The sequence below is a fragment of the Mastomys coucha genome, unplaced genomic scaffold, assembly GCF_008632895.1.
Source record: "Mastomys coucha isolate ucsf_1 unplaced genomic scaffold, UCSF_Mcou_1 pScaffold21, whole genome shotgun sequence".
Lineage (NCBI taxonomy): Eukaryota > Metazoa > Chordata > Mammalia > Rodentia > Muridae > Mastomys > Mastomys coucha.
The window spans coordinates 18,365,217-18,384,507 of NW_022196904.1; the positions used below are offsets into that span (position 1 = coordinate 18,365,217).

The 19,291-nt window shown below is 49.9% G+C and overlaps 1 protein-coding gene across 1 annotated transcript; it reads left to right on the top strand.

The window, feature by feature from the left end:
- The first annotated feature begins 129 nt into the window (after window positions 1-129).
- On the top strand, window positions 130-13,205 carry Plaur (plasminogen activator, urokinase receptor). Its single transcript, XM_031385653.1, has 7 exons — window positions 130-209; window positions 2,672-2,782; window positions 4,309-4,452; window positions 9,205-9,360; window positions 9,900-10,034; window positions 11,755-11,901; window positions 12,796-13,205. The coding sequence occupies exons 1-7, from the start codon at window positions 152-154 to the stop codon at window positions 13,029-13,031; spliced, it is 987 nt and encodes a 328-aa protein (XP_031241513.1). The 5' UTR covers window positions 130-151; the 3' UTR covers window positions 13,032-13,205.
- The last annotated feature ends 6,086 nt before the right edge of the window (window positions 13,206-19,291 follow it).

The following is a 19,291-nucleotide window of genomic DNA, read 5'->3' on the forward strand; positions in this document are numbered from 1 at the left end:
TGAGGAGGAAGGGCTGGGGTGGGGGGAGGAAGGTGAGGCACCACACGATCCCGGCTGACTCACTCTTTAGCAAACAGTGGGCGGAGCCCTGGGGTCATAAAACTGTCTTCTTCCCCACGGTCTGTCTAGAGCAGAGGTGAAGGAAGAACCCATGGGCCTCCCGAGGCGGCTGCTGCTGTTGCTGCTGCTGGTGACGACCTGTGTCCCAGGTAAGAGCTCCGCGGTGGCTCGCGGTGTGAGTTAGGGGAGGACGGCCCAGCGCTCCACCCTTCTCCTATCCAGCTATACTCTGGGTGTGCTCTCAGACCCCACGTGGCACAGTCAGACACCCGCAGGCTTTCATTTAGTAAACTCTGATTCCTGGCGCTGCACAGTGCCTGGCGCGCTGGAGGGCGCAGAGGAAAAGAAAGGTTAAGTAACTGGTCCGAAACCTCACACCTAGGGGTTGAGTGATAACTGGGCAAGTGGCCTCACAACCACTCCCCACAGTGTTTTGATCTCTGTGGGGATCCCGCTTCGGGACAAGACAGGGGGTCGGGGCTCTACATCTTTAAGGTCCACAGAGTTCAGCGGGAACCCAGGGCCTGTCCCTCGAGTACACTTGCCTTTTGCTACTTCCTTGCTTTCTTCCTCCAGGAAATGTCGGTGAAATGGTGTTAAAAAAGCAGAGGGAATGGGAAAGGAATTGAGTCAGTTTGGCACGGTGAATAACTCGAAAAGCTCTCTCCGGTCTGCGGGAGGCCGGAGATGATTAATGGGATGGGAAAAGAACTCTGGGGGGTGGGGGGGGCTGAATAGTCTGGGAGCTAGAGGGGGGAAGGGTGGGGGTGCAAAGGGGAGGAACTCCTGTTGCAGAAAGGAGATCTGGCACAAAGAGGGCCGGCTCTAAGTTGGAGACTGGATCTTGGGGGCTCAGACAGGACAGACAGTTCTTTCTGTGAAATAGAGCCCCGGGAGGAGGGGACCCTGGAGTGGAGCTGCCACCTGGAGTCAGAGCTGGCTGTGTGGTTCAGGACAGCTACTTAGCTTTTCTGTTCCTGGAATGTGTCTGGGAAATGGGGGCTAGACCTACGCTAGGCTGGTGCTAAAGTCCTGATTAGAAACTAAGCAGTGTGTGTGTGTGTGTGTGTGTGTGTGTGTGTGTGTGTGTGTGTGTAATATTGGGGAGGAGTTAGGGGCGGGCCATGGCCTAGGGGAGGGTCTGGAGGAGGGAATTCAGTCCTAGGGTAGGACAAGCATTTGGGGGCTTTGGTGGGTCTAGGACAGTGGTTCTCTACCTTCCCAATGCTACGACCCTTTAATACAACTCCTCACAGTTTGATGACCTCCAACCATAAAATTATTTTTGTTGCTACTTCATAACTGTAATTTTGCTACTGTTATAAATCTTAATGTAAATATTTGATGGGCAGAACATCTGATATATGATCCCTCCTGGGGGTTGCGATCCACAGGTTGAGAACGGCTGGGCTGTAACGTTAAGGTGGAGCCTGGGCAGGGCTAGTCTACCAAGAAAGAGCAGAGTGTGGTGGGAAAATAGCCTAATTCTAAGGCACGTGGCTGTCTGACTTTAAGGGCATACTGGTTTACATAGAGTTTTGGACCAGCCATAGTAGTGAAAACATTTCAGAAATCTTTAATAAAATAATATAAAGGCAGGAAGAGAATGTAGGGACAGAGAGCAGGACTAGAGAGTCTAGAAAACATGAAGCAAGGCTAGGGAAGCCAGGGGCGGGGCTTTAATATTGGACGGAACTAGAGACGGTAAAACAGGCAGGAACTACAGGTTGGGGCTAGAACTAGAGGAGAGTGTTGGGGAAAGGGGAGAGAATATTTTTGGAAGTCAGCTCAGCTGAGATTGTTTTGGAGGGCTAATGGGCGGGGTTAGAGCTTCAGGACAAACCTCTTGCCTTGGAGAGCGAGCCCTGAAGAGAAGCTACAGAAGAGGGATGGAAAGGGTGGATAAAGAATAAAGGTCCAATGTCCAGGGCTGACCAAGTAGAGAGGACACAGGACCTAAATGGGACCCAGGGCAGAAAGTCCTTTCTAGTGGGAAGAGTTAGAAGTTGGGGAGTGGGGAGGGATCATATGCCTTTAATCCTAGAATTAGGGAGGCAGAAGTGGGTGGATTTCTGTGATTTTAATGCCTCCGTCCTGGTCTACAGAGCAAGTTTCAGGAAAGGCAGGGTTACATAGAGAAACCCTGACTTGAAAAAAAGGAGGGAGAGGGTGAAAAGGCAGAGTTAGAGAGATGGCTCCGTGGTTAAGAGCACCGACTGCTCTTCCAGAGGTCCTGAGTTCAATTCCCAGCAACCACATGGTAGCTCACAACCATCTGTAATAAGATCTGATGCCTTCTTCTGGTGTGTCTGAAGACAGTGACAGTATATTTACATAAAACAAATACATCTTTTAAAAAAAAAGCAGATTTAGAATGAATGGCAGGTGATGCATGTCTGCAATCCCAACACACAGGAGGCTGAGGAGGCTGAGGCAGGAGGTCAGCTTGGACTATATAGATCTTAGAGAGAGAGAAAGGGAGAGGACCATGGGCAATCAGGACATGATGCATAGAATCTGAGGGGACCAGGCCTAGACCAGTTTCACAGCATGGTGGAGTGAGAGGCAGACCCTGGCTCCTCACCTGTTGACTCCTCTTCTCTTCCCCTAGCCTCCCGGGGCCTGCAGTGCATGCAGTGTGAGAGTAACCAGAACTGCCTGGTAGTGGAGTGTGCCCTGGGCCAGGACCTCTGCAGGACCACAGTGCTTCGGGAATGGCAAGGTGAGGCTGACCAACCCCCAACAACTGATAGGAAACAATAGGCGAGAAAACCATCTCTCTCCAGATTGTAAGGAAATAAAGAAATTTAAACATCCAACAAAGGTGGAGAGATAAGCCAGCATTTAAGACCAGGGGCTCTTCCAGAAGCCTGGAGTTCAGGTAGCCTAGCTCTGGAAGGAGAGCCAAGGCCCTCACACACCCATAGACGCATAACTAAACACTTGTTGATCTTGTAAAGGACCTCGATTCATTTACAGCACCCACCTAGCGGCTCACCAGTTCCTTGGGTAGCAGGCAAGGGTATGGTACATAGACATACATACATGCAGGCATAACTCTCATGCACACAAAATTAGAAAATAAACCTAAGAGAGTTGTTTATAGTGTCACTGCGACCCTGGAGGGGGGGGGGGGCCGGGAATTGGCCGTGTGCTATTCAGAGCAATGGCAAATATTTTCTGCTTTATTTTGGGATGGGGGTGGTGTTTAGTTTGGTTGTTGTTGTTTAGTCATGGGTTTTTGTTTTGTTTTGTTTTAAGACAAGGTCTCATGTAGCCCAAGCTAGCCTTACACTTGCGTTGTAGCCAGTGATGACTTTGAACATCTGATCCTCCTGCCTGAAACTCCTAAGGGTGGAGATCATAGGTGTGTACCACCTCACCTGCACGAGGGAGGCAGAGGCAGGTGGATCTCTGAGTTCAAGGCCAGCCTCATCTACAGAGTGAGTTCCAGGACAGCCAGGGCTACACAGAGAGACCTACTCATGAAAATCCAAAAACCAAAACAAATATAAACAAAACAAACAAACAAACAAAAAACTGAGACAGGGCTAGAGAGAGAGCTGAGCAAGCTAAGACACTTGCTGACAAGCCCCATAACCTGAGTTTGACCCCCTGGAAGAGAGAACTGACTCCTGAAAATGTCCTCTGACCTTCATAAGAGCACACAAGCACACACATCGCATTCATACATACACACATATGTGCATGCACACCATGTACACACACGCACAAACACACTTGCACATACACACACAGACACATACGTGCACACACATACACAAATGTGCACACACATACAAACACACATGCACATACGCACATGTACACACACGTACACGCACACACACAAAATAAAATAAAACAGGACACTGGGGTACATATCTGGAACTCTACTACTAGGGAGGTTGAGGCAGGATCCAGAGCTCCAGACCAGACTGGGCTACATAGCAAGACCCTGTCCCAAAAAAGTTTAGTTTATTTATTTATTTATTTATTTATTTATTTATTTTTCTTCTCATTAAATGCACTTCCCTGCTGGTTTCATTCACCTTGGGATAGATCCCGAAAATCCAAGTGACATGTATTGGGGAAGGAAGGATCATTCTAGAAGATAACAGAGTTGGCCCAAACAAGAAGGAAGGCTCACAAGGATTAGCCCTGGGGATGGGTGACCCTGCGACCAGGAGTGTCATGGGCTGGGTGGGACTTGGAGCTTCTGGGGGACTAAAGCTGTTTTCCTCATAGATGATGAAGAGCTGGAGGTGGTGACAAGAGGATGTGCTCACAGCGAAAAGACCAACAGGACCATGAGCTACCGCATGGGCTCCATGATCATCAGCCTGACAGAGACCGTGTGTGCCACAAACCTCTGCAACAGGCCCAGACCCAGTGAGTAGGGCGTTCTCAGCACCCCCAGCCAAAGCTCATCACTACCCCAATTCTATCCCCAGAACTGCATTGCCCTAGCACCAGGCTCGTTTTTCACCCCAGTTTCCCCGCCCTAATCCATCTGCAGACCTGCTCCAATTTCACTCCCCTCCCCATTAGTGTGCCCATGACATCTCCCTCCCCTATCTCAAAATAGCCCAACACCCAGTGGTTTTGTCTGGTTGAAATGATATAGCCCAGGCTGGCTAGAAAAGGGGATCCTCCTGCCTCAGCTTCCTGAGTCCTGAGGCTGGGATGTGGCTCAGTGGTGGAGCCCCTGCCTAGAATCTTTCAGTGAAGGGCTGGGGGCATGGCTCAGGAGTAGAGCCCCTGCCTAGAATCCCCCAGTGAGGGGCTGGGGGTGTGGCTCAGTGGTGGAGCTCCTGCTTAGAATCCCCCAGTAAGGGGCTGGGGGCGTTGCTCAGTGGTGGAGCCCCTGCCTAGAATCCCCCAGTAAGGGGCTGGGGGCGTTGCTCAGTGGTAGAGCCCCTGCCTAGCATGTGTGACATCTTATTTTTCCTCCCCAACCTTTTTACAAAAAGATTATTTTTGACTTGGAAAGTATAGGGAGAGTGTGGAAAGATAGGAGATGCTTCCATAAACCTTTCCATTGAGCACCGTGGCTGCTGTCAGTGGTCAAGGCTGGGGAAGGTGAGGAAGGAACTCCACTCCCTGTGTGCACTGTCTGGTCCTGGATGGACACTGATTGGAGCCTGCGATCTCGGGGTCCTTATGAGGGAAGGGACAACCTTTCTGCCTGCTCTGTCTTCTCCCTCCATCCTACCTACAAAGCGTCCTTGGCACAAGGCTGAGTCATGTGCAGGTAGTTGTCTCTTTCAACAATAACTGGCAATAAGTGTACTTTGCTTTGCCATGACACTTGTGTGAAGGTCACAGAACACCATGTAAGAGTTCATTCTCATTTTACTGTGTAGATTCTGGGGCTTGAACTCAGGTCTTCGGGTTTGGCTACAAGCACCCTTACCCACTAAGCCATGTTGGTGGCCCTGAGTTTGTTTGTTTGTTTGTTAGTTTTTGGCTTTTGTTTGTTTGTTTATTTAAACATAGTCTACTTATACAGCCCTGACTGTCCTGAACTCACTCTGTAGACCAAGCTAGTCTCAAGCTCACAGAGATCCCGTGCCTCCTCCTCCAGTGCTGAGATTAAAGGTGTATGTCACCATGCCTGGCTTATTTGTTTCTTAGATAACCCTCTCTGGCATTGACCTTTCCGTGTACGCATGGAATACCTTGAATGCCCGGTTCCCTGTCACCACCTCCTAAGCGCTGGGATCCTGGCCATAGGCTTCTTCAGTGTTGGAGAGAGAACCCGGAGCTCTGTACATTGGAGACACCAACTGAGCCACACCCCTAGACCCGCTTTCCTATTTTTTATACACCCCTCCCACTTCTGTTTTTGGACAAATGATCCTGCCCTTAGCAGGGAGGACAGATGGGAGGGAAGCTAGAGTATGTGGAGAAATGGACTCGGGTGGGTGAGGTAGCTTGCACCCAGACGGGGGCGTCCACTGAACTAGGATAGAAGTGTCTTGATGGATTGATTACCTTTGGCAGGCGATAAGGGGAACTTAGTGGCCTGGGGTCTACACACAGAGGCTTCTTTTCTAGACGTGATAGAGACCCGTATGTCAGTACAGTGCTTCCAAGGGTGACAGCTATAAAGCTGGGCAGATGACAGCCAGTGATTTGAAGTCTCTAAAGGGGCCCTGTGATCCTTAGAAGAGAGAAGCCAGACAGAGAGAGTGCTGCAGGTGTCATGGCTTGCGGTCCAGCTCACCAGCTCAGCTCTGTGAAAGGGAGATAGAGCCATGAAGAAAGAGTCGTGAGGGCTGGTGAGATGGCTCAGTGGTTAAGAGCACCGACTGCTCTTCCAGAGGTCATGAGTTCAAATCCCAGCAACCACATGGTGGCTCACAACCATCCAGAATGAGATCTGATGCCCTCTCCTGGTGTGTCTCAGAATAGCTACAGTGTACTTACATATAATAATAAAAAAGAAGAAGAAGAAGAAGAAGAAGAAGGAGTCGTGAGACTGAGGCAACAGGCTCAGGCTAGGTGGCAGGGTCCCCGGATTTGGAGACAGTTTTGCCTCCAGTTTTTGGCAAGCATACATGCAGAAGTATAACAGGAGCAGAGCTGGAGAGTTATGGGTAACCATCTTAGATCCCCTGAGAGCCAGCCAGGAGGTGAAGAACAGACCCTGATCGATAAAAAGGGACAGAAGAAAATAGCTTAAAGCTGTGTGTGTTCATGTGTGCATATATGTGCACATGTATGTGTGTCAGTGTTGTGTGTATGTGTATGCTGTCTGCAAGAGCATGTGGTGTGTGTATGGTGTGTATGTATGCATGGGTGTGTATATGTATGTGGTGTGTGTGCATGTGAATGTTTATGCATGTGCATATGTGTACATGTCTGTAAGTATGTTGTGTATGTGTGTGAGTGCATTGTCTGTGTGTGTGGTGTATGTGTTGCCCTCTTCTGGCCACCTCTGGTACTGCATGCACGTGGTACATAGACATCCATGCCAGCAAAATACTACCCACATAAAATAAAATGAAGGGAAAAAAATTAAAAGCTGTTTTCTCTCTTGGGAGCCAAATTGGAATCCCCTCCAAAGTTAATTTATTAATTAATCACTTCCAAAAGCAGTCTGCAGATGACCTGGCAGCTTCTCACTAGCTTCCTGCCTTAAAGGTTCATCCCCCGAACACTCTGCCACTCTAAGACCAGTTCAAACATATGACCCTCAGGGAGACAAACCACAGCCAACCATGGCAGAGGCAGATAGAGACTCAGGTGAGTGAAGCCAGGAAACCGAGAGGCAACTGAGTACACAGGTCTGGAAGTCAGATATTTGTTTTGTTTTGTTTTGTTTTGTTTTAAAGATTTATTTATTGTTATATGTAAGTACACTGTAGCTATCTTCAGACACACCAGAAGAGGCTGTCAGATCTCATTACGGATGGTTGTGAGCCACCATGTGGTTGCTGGGATTTGAACTCAGGACCTTCAGAAGAGCAGTCAGTGCTCTTTCCCGCTGAGCCATCTCACCAGCCCCCAGATATTTGTTTTAATACCATAGATGGAAGATAAGATCTTGGGAGTCCTAGTTCTGTACTGATGAGCCACGCCCCCCAGCCCCTCAGTGGAGGATTCTAAGCAGGGGCTCTACTACTGAGCCATGCCCCCCAGCCCCTCTCTGGGGGTTCTAGGCTCTACCACTGAGTTAAACCCCAGCCCAGCTCCTCACTAGGGAATCCTCCTGCCTCAGTCTCCCAAACGCTTTTCTCCACCAAGACTTGTTAGATCATGGGTGAGACTTGTGAATGAGTAATTAAGAAATAAAAAAAGGGACTAAGCAGAGTCCTGAGGGTCACGTGACCTATATTTAGAGGAGCCCCACCCCACCCCTGCCGAGAGGGGGACAGGCTGAGCGGCTATGCTGCGAATTCCTGTTTAGATTTTTTTTTTTTTTTGAGACCAAGTCTTATTGTGTACTCCAGACTATCCTCAATTTTGCCACCTTCCAGCTCCAGCCACCAAAGTCCAGGGATTACCAGAATATACCGCCTTGCCTGGAGGAGGATCTGCTTTGGGTTTTCATGGAAGTTTGTGGGAAGAGGCGGGCTGTGGGCCTTTTAGGCATTTTTCTTTGAATGAGATAGATGAGTTGGCTCTGGATGGAATGATTCACCTAATTGCCTTGAGCCTGCCAGTGGACTGCCCCAGCTCAGACACAGCTCCAGTCTCCTGGGTCAGGAAGTAGAGACTGTGCCAGGCTACAGCATGGTGTGAGCCAAAGCCTGGGCAAGAGATGACAGGGTGTTTCCAGGGAAAACCCTCCGGTTGGCCTCAGTTAGAAGCTGTGAGCAAAACAACAAGATTACCAGGGATCCATCAAGTAAGGCTTTGACCTTTTGGGTTATCCATCAGTGAGCAGTAACTGTGATTCCAGGCAGACAGTCCCGGAAGTAAAGTAAGACCAAGTTGTTCCATGAGATAGCTGGAGATAAAGAATTCTGGGTTATGGTTAAATTGTGAGACCCTGTATCAAAAAAGGGGGAAGGGCTGCTAATACAACGTGACAGTAGAGCTCCTGCCTAGAATCCCCCAGTGAGGGGCTGGGGGCGTGGCTCAGTGTAGAGCCCCTGCCTAGAAGAAGTGCTATTTAGGATGATGAAGAATGGGGAAGAGTTAGGAAAGACAAGGAACAAAGGGAGGGTGTTCTAGACAAAAACAATAGAATATCAAAAAGTCTGGCACCGGGCAGGGTCTATGTTCTAAGACTGTGGAGCCAATATGGAAGAAAGCATGGGAGGGGCTAGTGCTTGGAGATGAGGCAGGAGAGGTGGCCAGGACCCAGTCCTCGGCGGGCCTTGAATGCCATACTCAGGTGTTTAGCTATTAATTTAACAATAGGGGGCTATGGAAGGGTTTTGAGCAGAGAGAACTGGGTTAGATGTACTTTAAAGACTTCATTTTCAGGCCATTTGAGAGGAACTGGGGCAGAGACCAGAGACGGCAGTGGCTAGAACGGAGGCTGGTACTGAGGGGTGCCAAGGACTGGAAAGGACAGGGTTCCTCCTAGAAGGATCTGGGATACGTCGGCTTGGTGAATGACCGCAAGGTTCAGAGGGGAGTTCTCTGCCGGACCTGGCCCACCAATCCGCCGCTCTCTCCTCTTCCTAGGAGCCCGGGTTCGTGCTTCTTCCCAGGGCCGTTACCTTGAGTGTGCATCCTGCACATCTTTGGACCAGAGCTGTGAGAGGGGCCGGGAGCAGAGCCTGCAATGCCGCTATCCTGCAGAGCACTGTATCGAAGTGGTGACCCTCCAGAACGCAGAAAGTAAGCTCCCACCTGCTGCCAAGCCCTCTTCTAGGCTATACCTAGAAGAGATCTTCAAGTACCGGGAGTGCAAGCAAGAGATAACTGAATTCACACAGCCATGCGAACAACCAAACGACCATTCTCGGTGACTGGAAATTCAGGGTCCCTGGATCAGCTTGAGAGTGACCAGGAACCCAGCTACCTTGTCATGTCTTGGCATATTACTTTCATTCTGATGACTGCCTCATGGCACAATATGGCCACCAGTGCTCCAGACTTTGTGTCCACATTCCAGGCAGAAGGAAAGGGGAAAGAAGGACCGAAAAAAATTCCTTTGTTTTGTAAGGGTTTTCTTCCTAGAAATCCCAGAAACGTGTAAGGTTCTATTTATCATTCGGGCCTCCTTTATCAGATAATAAAGGGAAAAAGGAACATGAAATCCTTTGGCTAGGGATGAAGTTGCCCTTAGTAACAAGGGTCTCTGATAAAAGGAGTGTGCTCAAGGGGGCAAGTCTACAGCCAGCCACTCACCATGATCTGCCCTCTGCCCTCTGCAGGGAGCTCGAAGGACGAGGACTACACCAGAGGCTGTGGCAGTCTTCCCGGATGCCCAGGCACAGCAGGTTTCCATAGCAACCAGACCTTTCACTTCCTGAAGTGTTGCAACTCCACCCACTGCAATGGTGGCCCAGGTGAGGAACAGGAAGGATGAAATGGATGTTATTGTCTCTTTCTACAACTCTATTTCCTCACTCTCCCCTAAGTCCTCTCTGTTCAACTAGCATCAGCATCACCTCTTCCTGGAGGCCTGCCCTGACTTGCAAATCTGCTTCCGGGTCTCTCTTTAAGCACACACAGCCCACTCAATCCCCCATGCCCCAGCTCTGCCCACTCTGGGTAGGGACTGTCCACTGACAAAGCTGTGAGTCCTGAGAATGTGGGGCCAGGCTGTCCCAGCCGCCGTGCTGTCCCAACACAGCATGAGGTTAAGGCCAAGGAAACCATTTCATAGCAGTCTCCCAGAAATGCAGCTCTTCTATAAACTGAACTGGAGAGGCGGCTCAGTGGTTGAAGGCACTGGCTGTTCTTGCAGAGGACTGACCAGGTTTGATTCCTAGCACCCACCCAGCTCACATCTGGAACTACGTTTCCAGGGCATCTGGTGCCCTCTTCTGGACACCACGGGCATTGCGTGCATATGAAACAGACACAGGTACAGGCAAGAACTCATACACATAAAATAAAATTTAAAAATGTGTTTATCTTCTGGATACCACGGGCATTGCGTGCATATGAAACAGACACAGGTACAGGCAAGAACTCATACACATAAAATAAAATTTAAAAATGTGTTTAAAGTTGTTAATGTTCTGCAGAGGCCTGCTTTTGATCCCTGGGACAGCTGGGGAAGCCAGGGTCTTACTCATTTCAGAAAGGTCCCCAAGCTTGTCAGCAAACAGAGCACCTTTCCTCACTGAGCCACCTAAACCCTAAACTTATTTAATATCCATTCATTTGAACCTAAATACAATCTCAGTACTCCGGAGGTAGAGGCTGGAGGTTCAGAGGTTCAAAGTCGTCCTCTATACAGTGAGTTTCAAGGCTAGCCCAGCTACATGAGACCCTGTCTCAGAAAAAGAATAGAGAAAAGTCAGGCATGATCAGGCAATGCCTTTGAGACCAGACTGTAGACCGGCTCTTTGTCCAGCAGCACTTTCCACAGTAACAGACATCGTTTGGATTGAAGGCTGAAGAGATGGCCCAGCAGTTAAGAGTAGATACTACATCTGGAGTCAGTTCCCAGCACCCATGGTTGGGCAGCCCACAACTACCCGTAACTCCAACGCCAAGGGATCTAATACAGGCACTGCATGCACATGATGCGCATATATATAATTTTAAATTTTGTATTTTGTGTGTGTGTGCGTGTGTGTATGCATGCATGAGCACATGAGCATGCCGTCATTTAATTGTAGAGGTCAGAAGACAACTTTGAGGAATCAGTTCTCTCTTTCCACCATGTGGGTCTTGGGGATTGAACTCAGATCATCAGACTAGAGTACAAGCTCCTCTACCTGCTGAGCCATCTCTCTAGCTCTAGGGTTATATTTAACGACAATTCATTTAAACCTTAAGAAACACAGGTAGCCACTACAGTGAACAACTCTGTGTAGTAACTCTTTAGAGGGTAGGGCCTGTTTGGTAGTGCATAGTTTGTTAGTGTCCACCATCAGCTGCCTAGCTAGATGCGAGGGGAGTTTACCCCTGGAGAGCCAGACCCCAAAAGAAGATGCATTTCCTAGGCATGACCATTAGGTGGCGCCCTATCACCTCGGGCTGAGCGTGGGCAGATGGATGGATGCATAGACCCAATACTAAACTTTGTTCCCTGTTGTTTTTTTCATCTTTAAGTTCTGGATCTTCAGAGCTTACCACCGAATGGCTTCCAGTGTTATAGCTGTGAGGGGAACAATACCCTTGGGTGTTCCTATGAAGAGACGTCCCTCATTGACTGCCGGGGTCCAATGAATCAGTGCTTGGAGGCTACAGGTTTAGATGGTGAGACCCTGTGGGAGCTGAAAGGGGACCCACTGAGGCACAGAGCGCTGATCAGACTGATTGACAGATGGGCCAGACCTAGGCTGGGTGGATCTTCCTATGGTAAAGGGACACTTTAGCGGGGGATGGTGGTGCACAGCTTTAATCCCAGCACTTGGGAGGCAGAGGTAGGTGGATCTCTGAGTTTGAGAACAGCCAAGTCTACACAGAGAAGCCCTATCTGGGGGATGGGGAGGAGGTGGTGTTTGCCTGTAGAAAGGACAAATTGCAATAAGAGAGTTGGCTCTGTCGGGCCAACAAGAATAATACACTTCATTACACTTTATGTTTTTCTTTGAGACTGGGTCTTATTCTGTCGCTCCGGCTGTCCTGGAACTCTCTTTGTAGACCAGGCTGGCCTCAAACTAAGAGGTCTACCTGTCCCTGCCTCCTGAGTGCTGGGATTAAAGGTGTGCGCCACCACAGCTGGTCTCATAAATAATAGTTTTGATGGGAGGGAAGAGATGCCTGTGTTTTTCATCATGAAAAAGTGCAAAGCGGGTGCTGTCATTGTTTACTGCGTGGCCACCCTCTTCCCGTCTGCCTCTAATAGCAGACAGCTGGTCCTCGGCTCTGCTTTCGTGTTCCTCCTGTTGCAATATCATGTCCTGGGGTTTCTCTGGAAAAGTATCTCTTGTACGGGCAAAAGCTTGGAAGGGCCAAGCGACATCTTAGTGTTACGATGAAATCAATCCTGGTGTGAGTCTGAGGCACTGCCAGGGGTTCCTGGAACACACTTTGGAAAGCCCTGCCCACAGCAGGGAACTGGAGGTTGGCAATGGCGTCTATTACCTGGAGCCTCGTTACTTTCCGGAGAATTCCTACTTGGGCTCATGGATTCTTCTCTTTCCTCAGTGCTGGGAAACCGGAGTTACACCGTAAGAGGCTGCGCCACGGCTTCCTGGTGCCAAGGCTCCCACGTGGCAGACTCCTTCCTCCCGACCCACCTCAATGTCTCTGTCTCCTGCTGCGATGGCAGTGGCTGTAACCGCCCCACAGGGGGCGCCCCCAGGCCAGGCCCTGCTTACCTCAGCCTCATTGCTTCACTGCTCCTGACCTTCAGACTATGGGGCATCCTCCTCTGGACCTGAATCCTGAGCCGTCAGCCCTGGCTGGACCCAGGGACTTTTCACCTCTCCCCTCTGCTCCATTTTTGAGGATGTGCATGCTGTTGTGTTGTCATCTTTGGGCCTCATTTTTTCCATGAACCAAAAGAGAATTAGAACAAGGGCTGCGGGCAGCAGGAGGCCTCTTGGTTACGTTAATATTGTTGCTGTTATTATTATTGTTATTATTATCATTGTTATTTCTCTAATTTATTATATATATATATATATATATATATATATATATATATATATATATATAAAAGATTTTTGTACCTGTGAACAAAGCTGGGTCTCCCCTCCGCACATTTAGCTTGGGAAGATGAAAACGGCAGGGAATCCTTTTTTGTTTGATTTTGTTTTGAGACAGGATCTCACCGTGTAGCCCTGGCTGCCCTGGAACTCACTCTATAGACCAGGTTAGCCTAAAACTCACAGAGACCCACCTGCCTCTACCTCCTCAGTGCTTTGGTTAAAGGTGTCTACTGCTGCGCCTGGCTTTCTTGTCACCTCACTGTTTTGAGACAGGGTCTCTTACTGAACGCCAGAGCCCACCAGTTTGACTATGCTGGTTGTGAGCATGCTCCAGAGATCCTCCTGTCTCCCAAGCACTACAACAACAGATGCAATGAGTCTATCCTTTTTTTTTTTTTTATATGGGTACAGGGAATCTGAACTCAGGTTCTCTTATTTCTAGGGCCAAGTACTGTATCAACAAAGCCATCTCCCCAGCCCTCAGACTCTATCATTGCTGATGCCTTCCAAGGGGGGACGGGGAGGGAGCCAAGGCTGTATTTCCCATCATGCCCTGCAGCAGAGGGAGCTGAAGATGATGCTGTATGAGATACTTCCTAGTTGAAATAGAAGATAGTGTCACCATGATGCCTCGCAAAAGACACTGAGGCTAAGGCTTCCTCTCCCATGATGCCTTGCAGTGGGGCTCAGAGGGTAGAAATGGCCCTCCGGCAGACATAAAGGATCAAGTTTCTCATAGGGTCCTATTCTACGGTCTCGCAGGCTCCCGAGTTGGTGTTCCAGGATCCTTGGCTGCTGCAAGAGATAAAATCGCTTTGTGCTGACTTAAGCAGAAGCTGTTATTGGAAGTTAGAATCTAAGCAAAGTCCCGGGTCTCCTGGGGTTCGCTGGGGATAAGAAAGAACCTGTGTAAATCAGAAAAGACTCCCTCCTGCAAAATTCTGTCCCGCCCTACCCCCCTCGAACATGCACACTCGTGCCTGCCTACGCATGTGTACCTGCACGCATGTGTGGGCAAGAGGTCAACCTTGGTTGTCATGCTCCAGCAGCATCCACTTTGGATTTGAGACAGCGGTCCCGCTGCTCACTGGCCTGGAGCTCAGTCTGCCTACTTTTGACCTCCCACATAGTAGACAGAAACACCTACTGTGGAGCTAAAGACCAAAACTCCAATTCCTTTTGCCGGGTTCTCACATCTTAGCTAAAGGATCCACCAGTTCTGCCCACGGCTCCCCTCTGCTTGGGGCCAGGGAAGGTCACCTCATCCTGCAGTTCTCACGATCTACGGCCCACTCGCTGGGGAGCCAGGAAACAGACCCCGTGGGAGGGATCCTGCCACAAGTAAGAAGGAGTAACTGGAGAAAAAGCCAAGAAAGTTCTCACCACTTAGAATGTTCTAGTTGGCAAGCAAGCAGGACTGCTTCCACATAATCTGTATGAATCATGTAGCCAAGACTGCACCCAACTCAAGATGGTTAAAAGAAAAAAAGAAATTGATTTTTCTCATATTAAAAAAAACCAGTTGTAGAGCTAGGGAATTCCTCAGTTGATTAATTCAGTATCCCAAATGGTCCATGTTTGTCTACTTCATGATCTCAAAATGGCTGCCTCCATACCAGGCATTACACCCATGTTCAGAGGCAATAGCAAAGGGGTCATTTACTCAGGTGACTTGGGAAAACACAGAAAACCTACAACATTCGTTAGACAAACCCTGTTTGGCGTTCCATTTACCTGGATTGTTTCATGCATCTTTGTATCATCTGGTTATTGAAGGGGTGGGCACTGTCATGAGAAGATCATTGTTCTTCTCAGAAAAGAGCAAAGGGTGGAGGTGGAACTGGGAAAACCAAGTAGCAAAATCAACGTGGTCTCATGACGTCCACCGTGTAAGCAGTTCACAGTGCGTAGCAGGCCGTTTCCATTTCTAGAGAGTGGGGTCAGGAACTGCATTTCCAGCATCCACTTGTGCTTGAGAAGGCTGTTTGCCACTGTAACCAGAGTCAGGAACTGTGGTCCTTTCTGATGTAATTAGCATAGTCCCACACCCTTAGCCACTGTCTTAGTTAAGTGACAAGCAACATATAAAAGAAAGCCTTTAACTGGGCTTATGTTAGAGTCTACGATGGAGAAGCAGAGGCATGGTGACAGGGACAGCTGCACAGGGACAGATAAACACGCGTTTATCTGCAAGCCTGAAGCAGAGTGAGCCAAGTGGGAATGAGGTCAGCCTTTTGAACCCTGGAAGCCTGCCTCCAGGGACACACCTCCTCCAAGAAGGCCACACCTCCTAATCCTTCCCAAACAGTTCCGTCAACTGCAGACCTAGTATTCAATCATATGAGCCTAAGGGGGCCATGCTCACCCAGACCCCCACAGGAATAGATACTGATTTAGGATACAAATCCCAGGAGGTGGAGACAGGATCTGGAATTTGAAGCTACAAAGTGAGACCCTTTGTGTGTTGATACAGGAAGGAGGAGGAAGAGGAGAGAGTTAGGCTAAGAGTACCTGATATGCAAGGCTGAGGACCAGAGTTGAGATCCTAGCATGTATGTAACAAGCCAGGCATGGAGCAAATGCCTGTAACTCCGGCTCCAAGGGACCGGATGTCCTCCTTTGGCTTCCATGTGCCAGAACACACACACACACACACACACACACACACACACATACACACACACCTCATATGAAAGAGGGGGGGAGAGAAGAGAAAAAAGTGCACATGACCACAACATGCCCTGTCACTTTGGCATGACCTGACCATTTGTCTATCCTGAGAACGGATAGTTCCTCTCATCTTGAGAGATGGCTGGCAGATAGCCCTAGGGCTAGAATTACTAGTGAGGCCAGGCATGGAGAAAAGGATAGTTGAACAAAGAAGTCTACTGAAGGAAACTCAAGGAAGAGATGCCCTTGGCCACACTGAAACAGGGGTGGGGTGGGGTGGGGTGTGTGGAGGCCCTAAACTACGTGATAGAAGCTGACCTTGAATTCCTGAGCACTGAGATTACAGGTGTGTGCTACCATGCCTGGTTTCTGTGGTGCTGAGGATCACACCAGGGTTCTAGCTTGGATGCATGCCAACAAGTTCTGTGTTGAAAGTGCATCCTGTGCAAGGGAGATAAATCTATCAGTGAAGTGCTCAGTGTGCAAGCATGAGGACCTGTGTTCGATTCCCAGAACCTATGGAGAAAGTAGTCAGACATGGTGCTATGTGCTGGAAATCCCAGGATCCGGGAGACACAGACAGGAAGAACCCCGGGGCTTGCCGACCAGGCAGTCAAGTTTAGTTGGTGAGTATCAGGTGAGTGAAAGAACTTGTCTCAAAGCGGGAAAACAGTAGACACTGTTAGGAAAAGTATTGGCTCAGGACACTCCAAGATCAAGTTCTCAGCACAAAGGAGGTTTATTTGCCCCAGAGGGACAGAGGGCGGGGACTAAGGAGACAACAAAGACAGGAGATAGGGGATGAGGGAGAAGGGGAAGGGAACAAGGGAGAGAGAGGAGGAGTATTTCTCCAGGGTGAGACAATGGGCTGCCTCTGGATAGAGGGGAGGCAGACATGGCCCGCAGGCAAATGGCAGTTTTTAAGAGTATAAGGGGAAACCCCATGTTAGGATGAGGTGTTTAATTTTAATTGGGTATGTTAGTTAGGTGAGCCAAAGGGGGCTTTTGAGTGTTGCACCCTGGTGGTCAGTCTCAGAAGGAGGAAGAATCCAAATAAGGGAATCGCTCCTGGTGGCTGGGCAGAGGCGATGGGAGGGAACGGCAAGACCTCAGAGTCGTGCTGGCCGTGCATGAGCTGGCCAGAGTCCTTTCAGACACACCTGAGGAGAAGTGACACCTAAGGCTGTCCTCCAGCTGACATAGGCAGGTGCACACACACGCTTTGAGACACACACACACACACACACAGAGAAATACCCATTCATACAGAAACACACACATATACATACAGGCACACACACATTCACACATTAGCACACAGACAAACACACCTAGAAAGACACAAACACAGAAATATACACAAGAACACACAAACACACAAGAATGCACAAACATACACATTCACACAGAAACACACAGACATGCACACACAGAGAAAGACACAAACACAGAAACACACACATGAACATTAATTCCCTTGTAAGCCATTAAAATGATGGAAACTTAATCCAACTACCGTGCTTAGAGGTGGGGCCTCTGGAGCTGCTGTGCACCAATGAAGTCATCAGGGTGGATCCCTCATGATTGAACACTGGCAGCTGGGTGAGCAGAGAGACCAGGAGACACACGTGTGCTTTCTGTCTCCTGCCATGTGACACCCTGAGGACTCTCAACAAAAAGGCCATCGGCAGATGCAGCCTCCGAGTGCTTGCCAAAACAAACCTTCCTTCAGAACACATACAATCTCTGTCACCAAGTTACTGACAACAGAAAACTGGTTAATAGGCCCTGAGCGAGTATCCCCGAAACAGTCTCTCACCTCACCGGAGCGGCTTCCATTCCCTAATCTAAGCGGTGAACTGAGAACTGAAAAGAAATGACGCTGCTCACAGCTGTGGATATGGAGCCACAGGAGAGAACGGAGGGCCAGAGAACAGAGAGGATGCTGGGAGTTAGGTCCTTGAAACAAGATGCTAGGATTTTGGTCCTGAGGTCAGAGGGGATGCTGGGAGATATGGTTCTGGGGGACATAAGAGTTCACAGATTTGGGACTAAGGACAGAGAGGATGCTGGGAGTTAGGTACCGGACAGGGAGTGTGTCATGTGATGATGACCCTTGGTTGACCTGGATATACAACAGTTTAGAAGTGATGGAGAGAAAAAAAAAAAGAGTTTTTCAGAATGGGCATATGTTGACCTAGTTTACCTGCTGTCCCTGAGTCCTGTGAGAGGCCTCCCGCACCCCACTTTCTTCCTCTTCTTGGTCCTATGAGTCATAAGCCTGCTCCAGGCCTTCAGGTGGCCACAGGGGTGGGTTCTGGGGAACCCACACCCAAGAGGAAAAACAGGACAAAAGTTTGGAAGGATGAGTCATCCCCCCAGGATGAGGAACAGAACCTGAAAGGCAGAGTCACATAGACAGACTTGACCGGTCATTGTTGGGTTGGGGAGGGTACAGAGCCTAGATGCCATACCTGGAAGGTTGCTCTAGGGGCCTCGCTCTCCCCTGGGCCTAGGGTTAAGACTTCATTCCAGTCTGGTTAGCTTTCTGGAAGCCCCTCCCAGGGAAAGAAGACTGAAACTTGGCTTATCATGGTCAGGACTAGAGGGAGGGAACTGACCCTATTCTACGCCCTGCCCCAGGAAGTCCACACCTGCTCAGCCACCGCTGCTGCCCAGCTTCAGTCTTTCCCTGCGCACATTCACCTTGGCATCACACTCCTCTCCCCAAAAGCTCACACTCACAGCATACGCCAGCACCCCGCACCTTCGCGCGCTTCCGAGCATCGCCCTCTCGCGCATCTCCCGAGCATCTCCCACGCACCCCCTGTGGGTTTCCCGAGCATCTTCTGCACAACCCCCGTGCATCTTCCGCGCATCTCCCGTGTGTCTTCTATACATTCCCCCGTGCATCTCCCGCGCCTCTCCCACGCATCTCTCGTGTATCTTCCGCGCACACTCCGGTGCATCTCCTGCGCATCAAGGGAGCTCCGCTAGCCCAGGCTACGCCTGCGCGCACACGCACGCACACCTTTGCACCTTCACACGACCCTCACGACCTTCCGCTCTCCCAAGTCCTCCCCCACTGGCTCCCACGACGCCGTCACGCTCACGCCCAGCCCTGGCGCCCGGGTCCGCGTGCTGTCCTGCTCTCCCACCCCTGAGCGCGCCCTTCCGCGCTCCCATCCTCCCTCTCCCCGCATTGTCTGGGCCTCTCTGCCCCCGTCCGGTCCCCGCCCCTTAACTGACGCCACGCCCACCCAGGCGCGCAGTGGGCGGGGAGGAGGGCGGGGCTGGGCTCGGGGGCGGGGTCGGCGGCG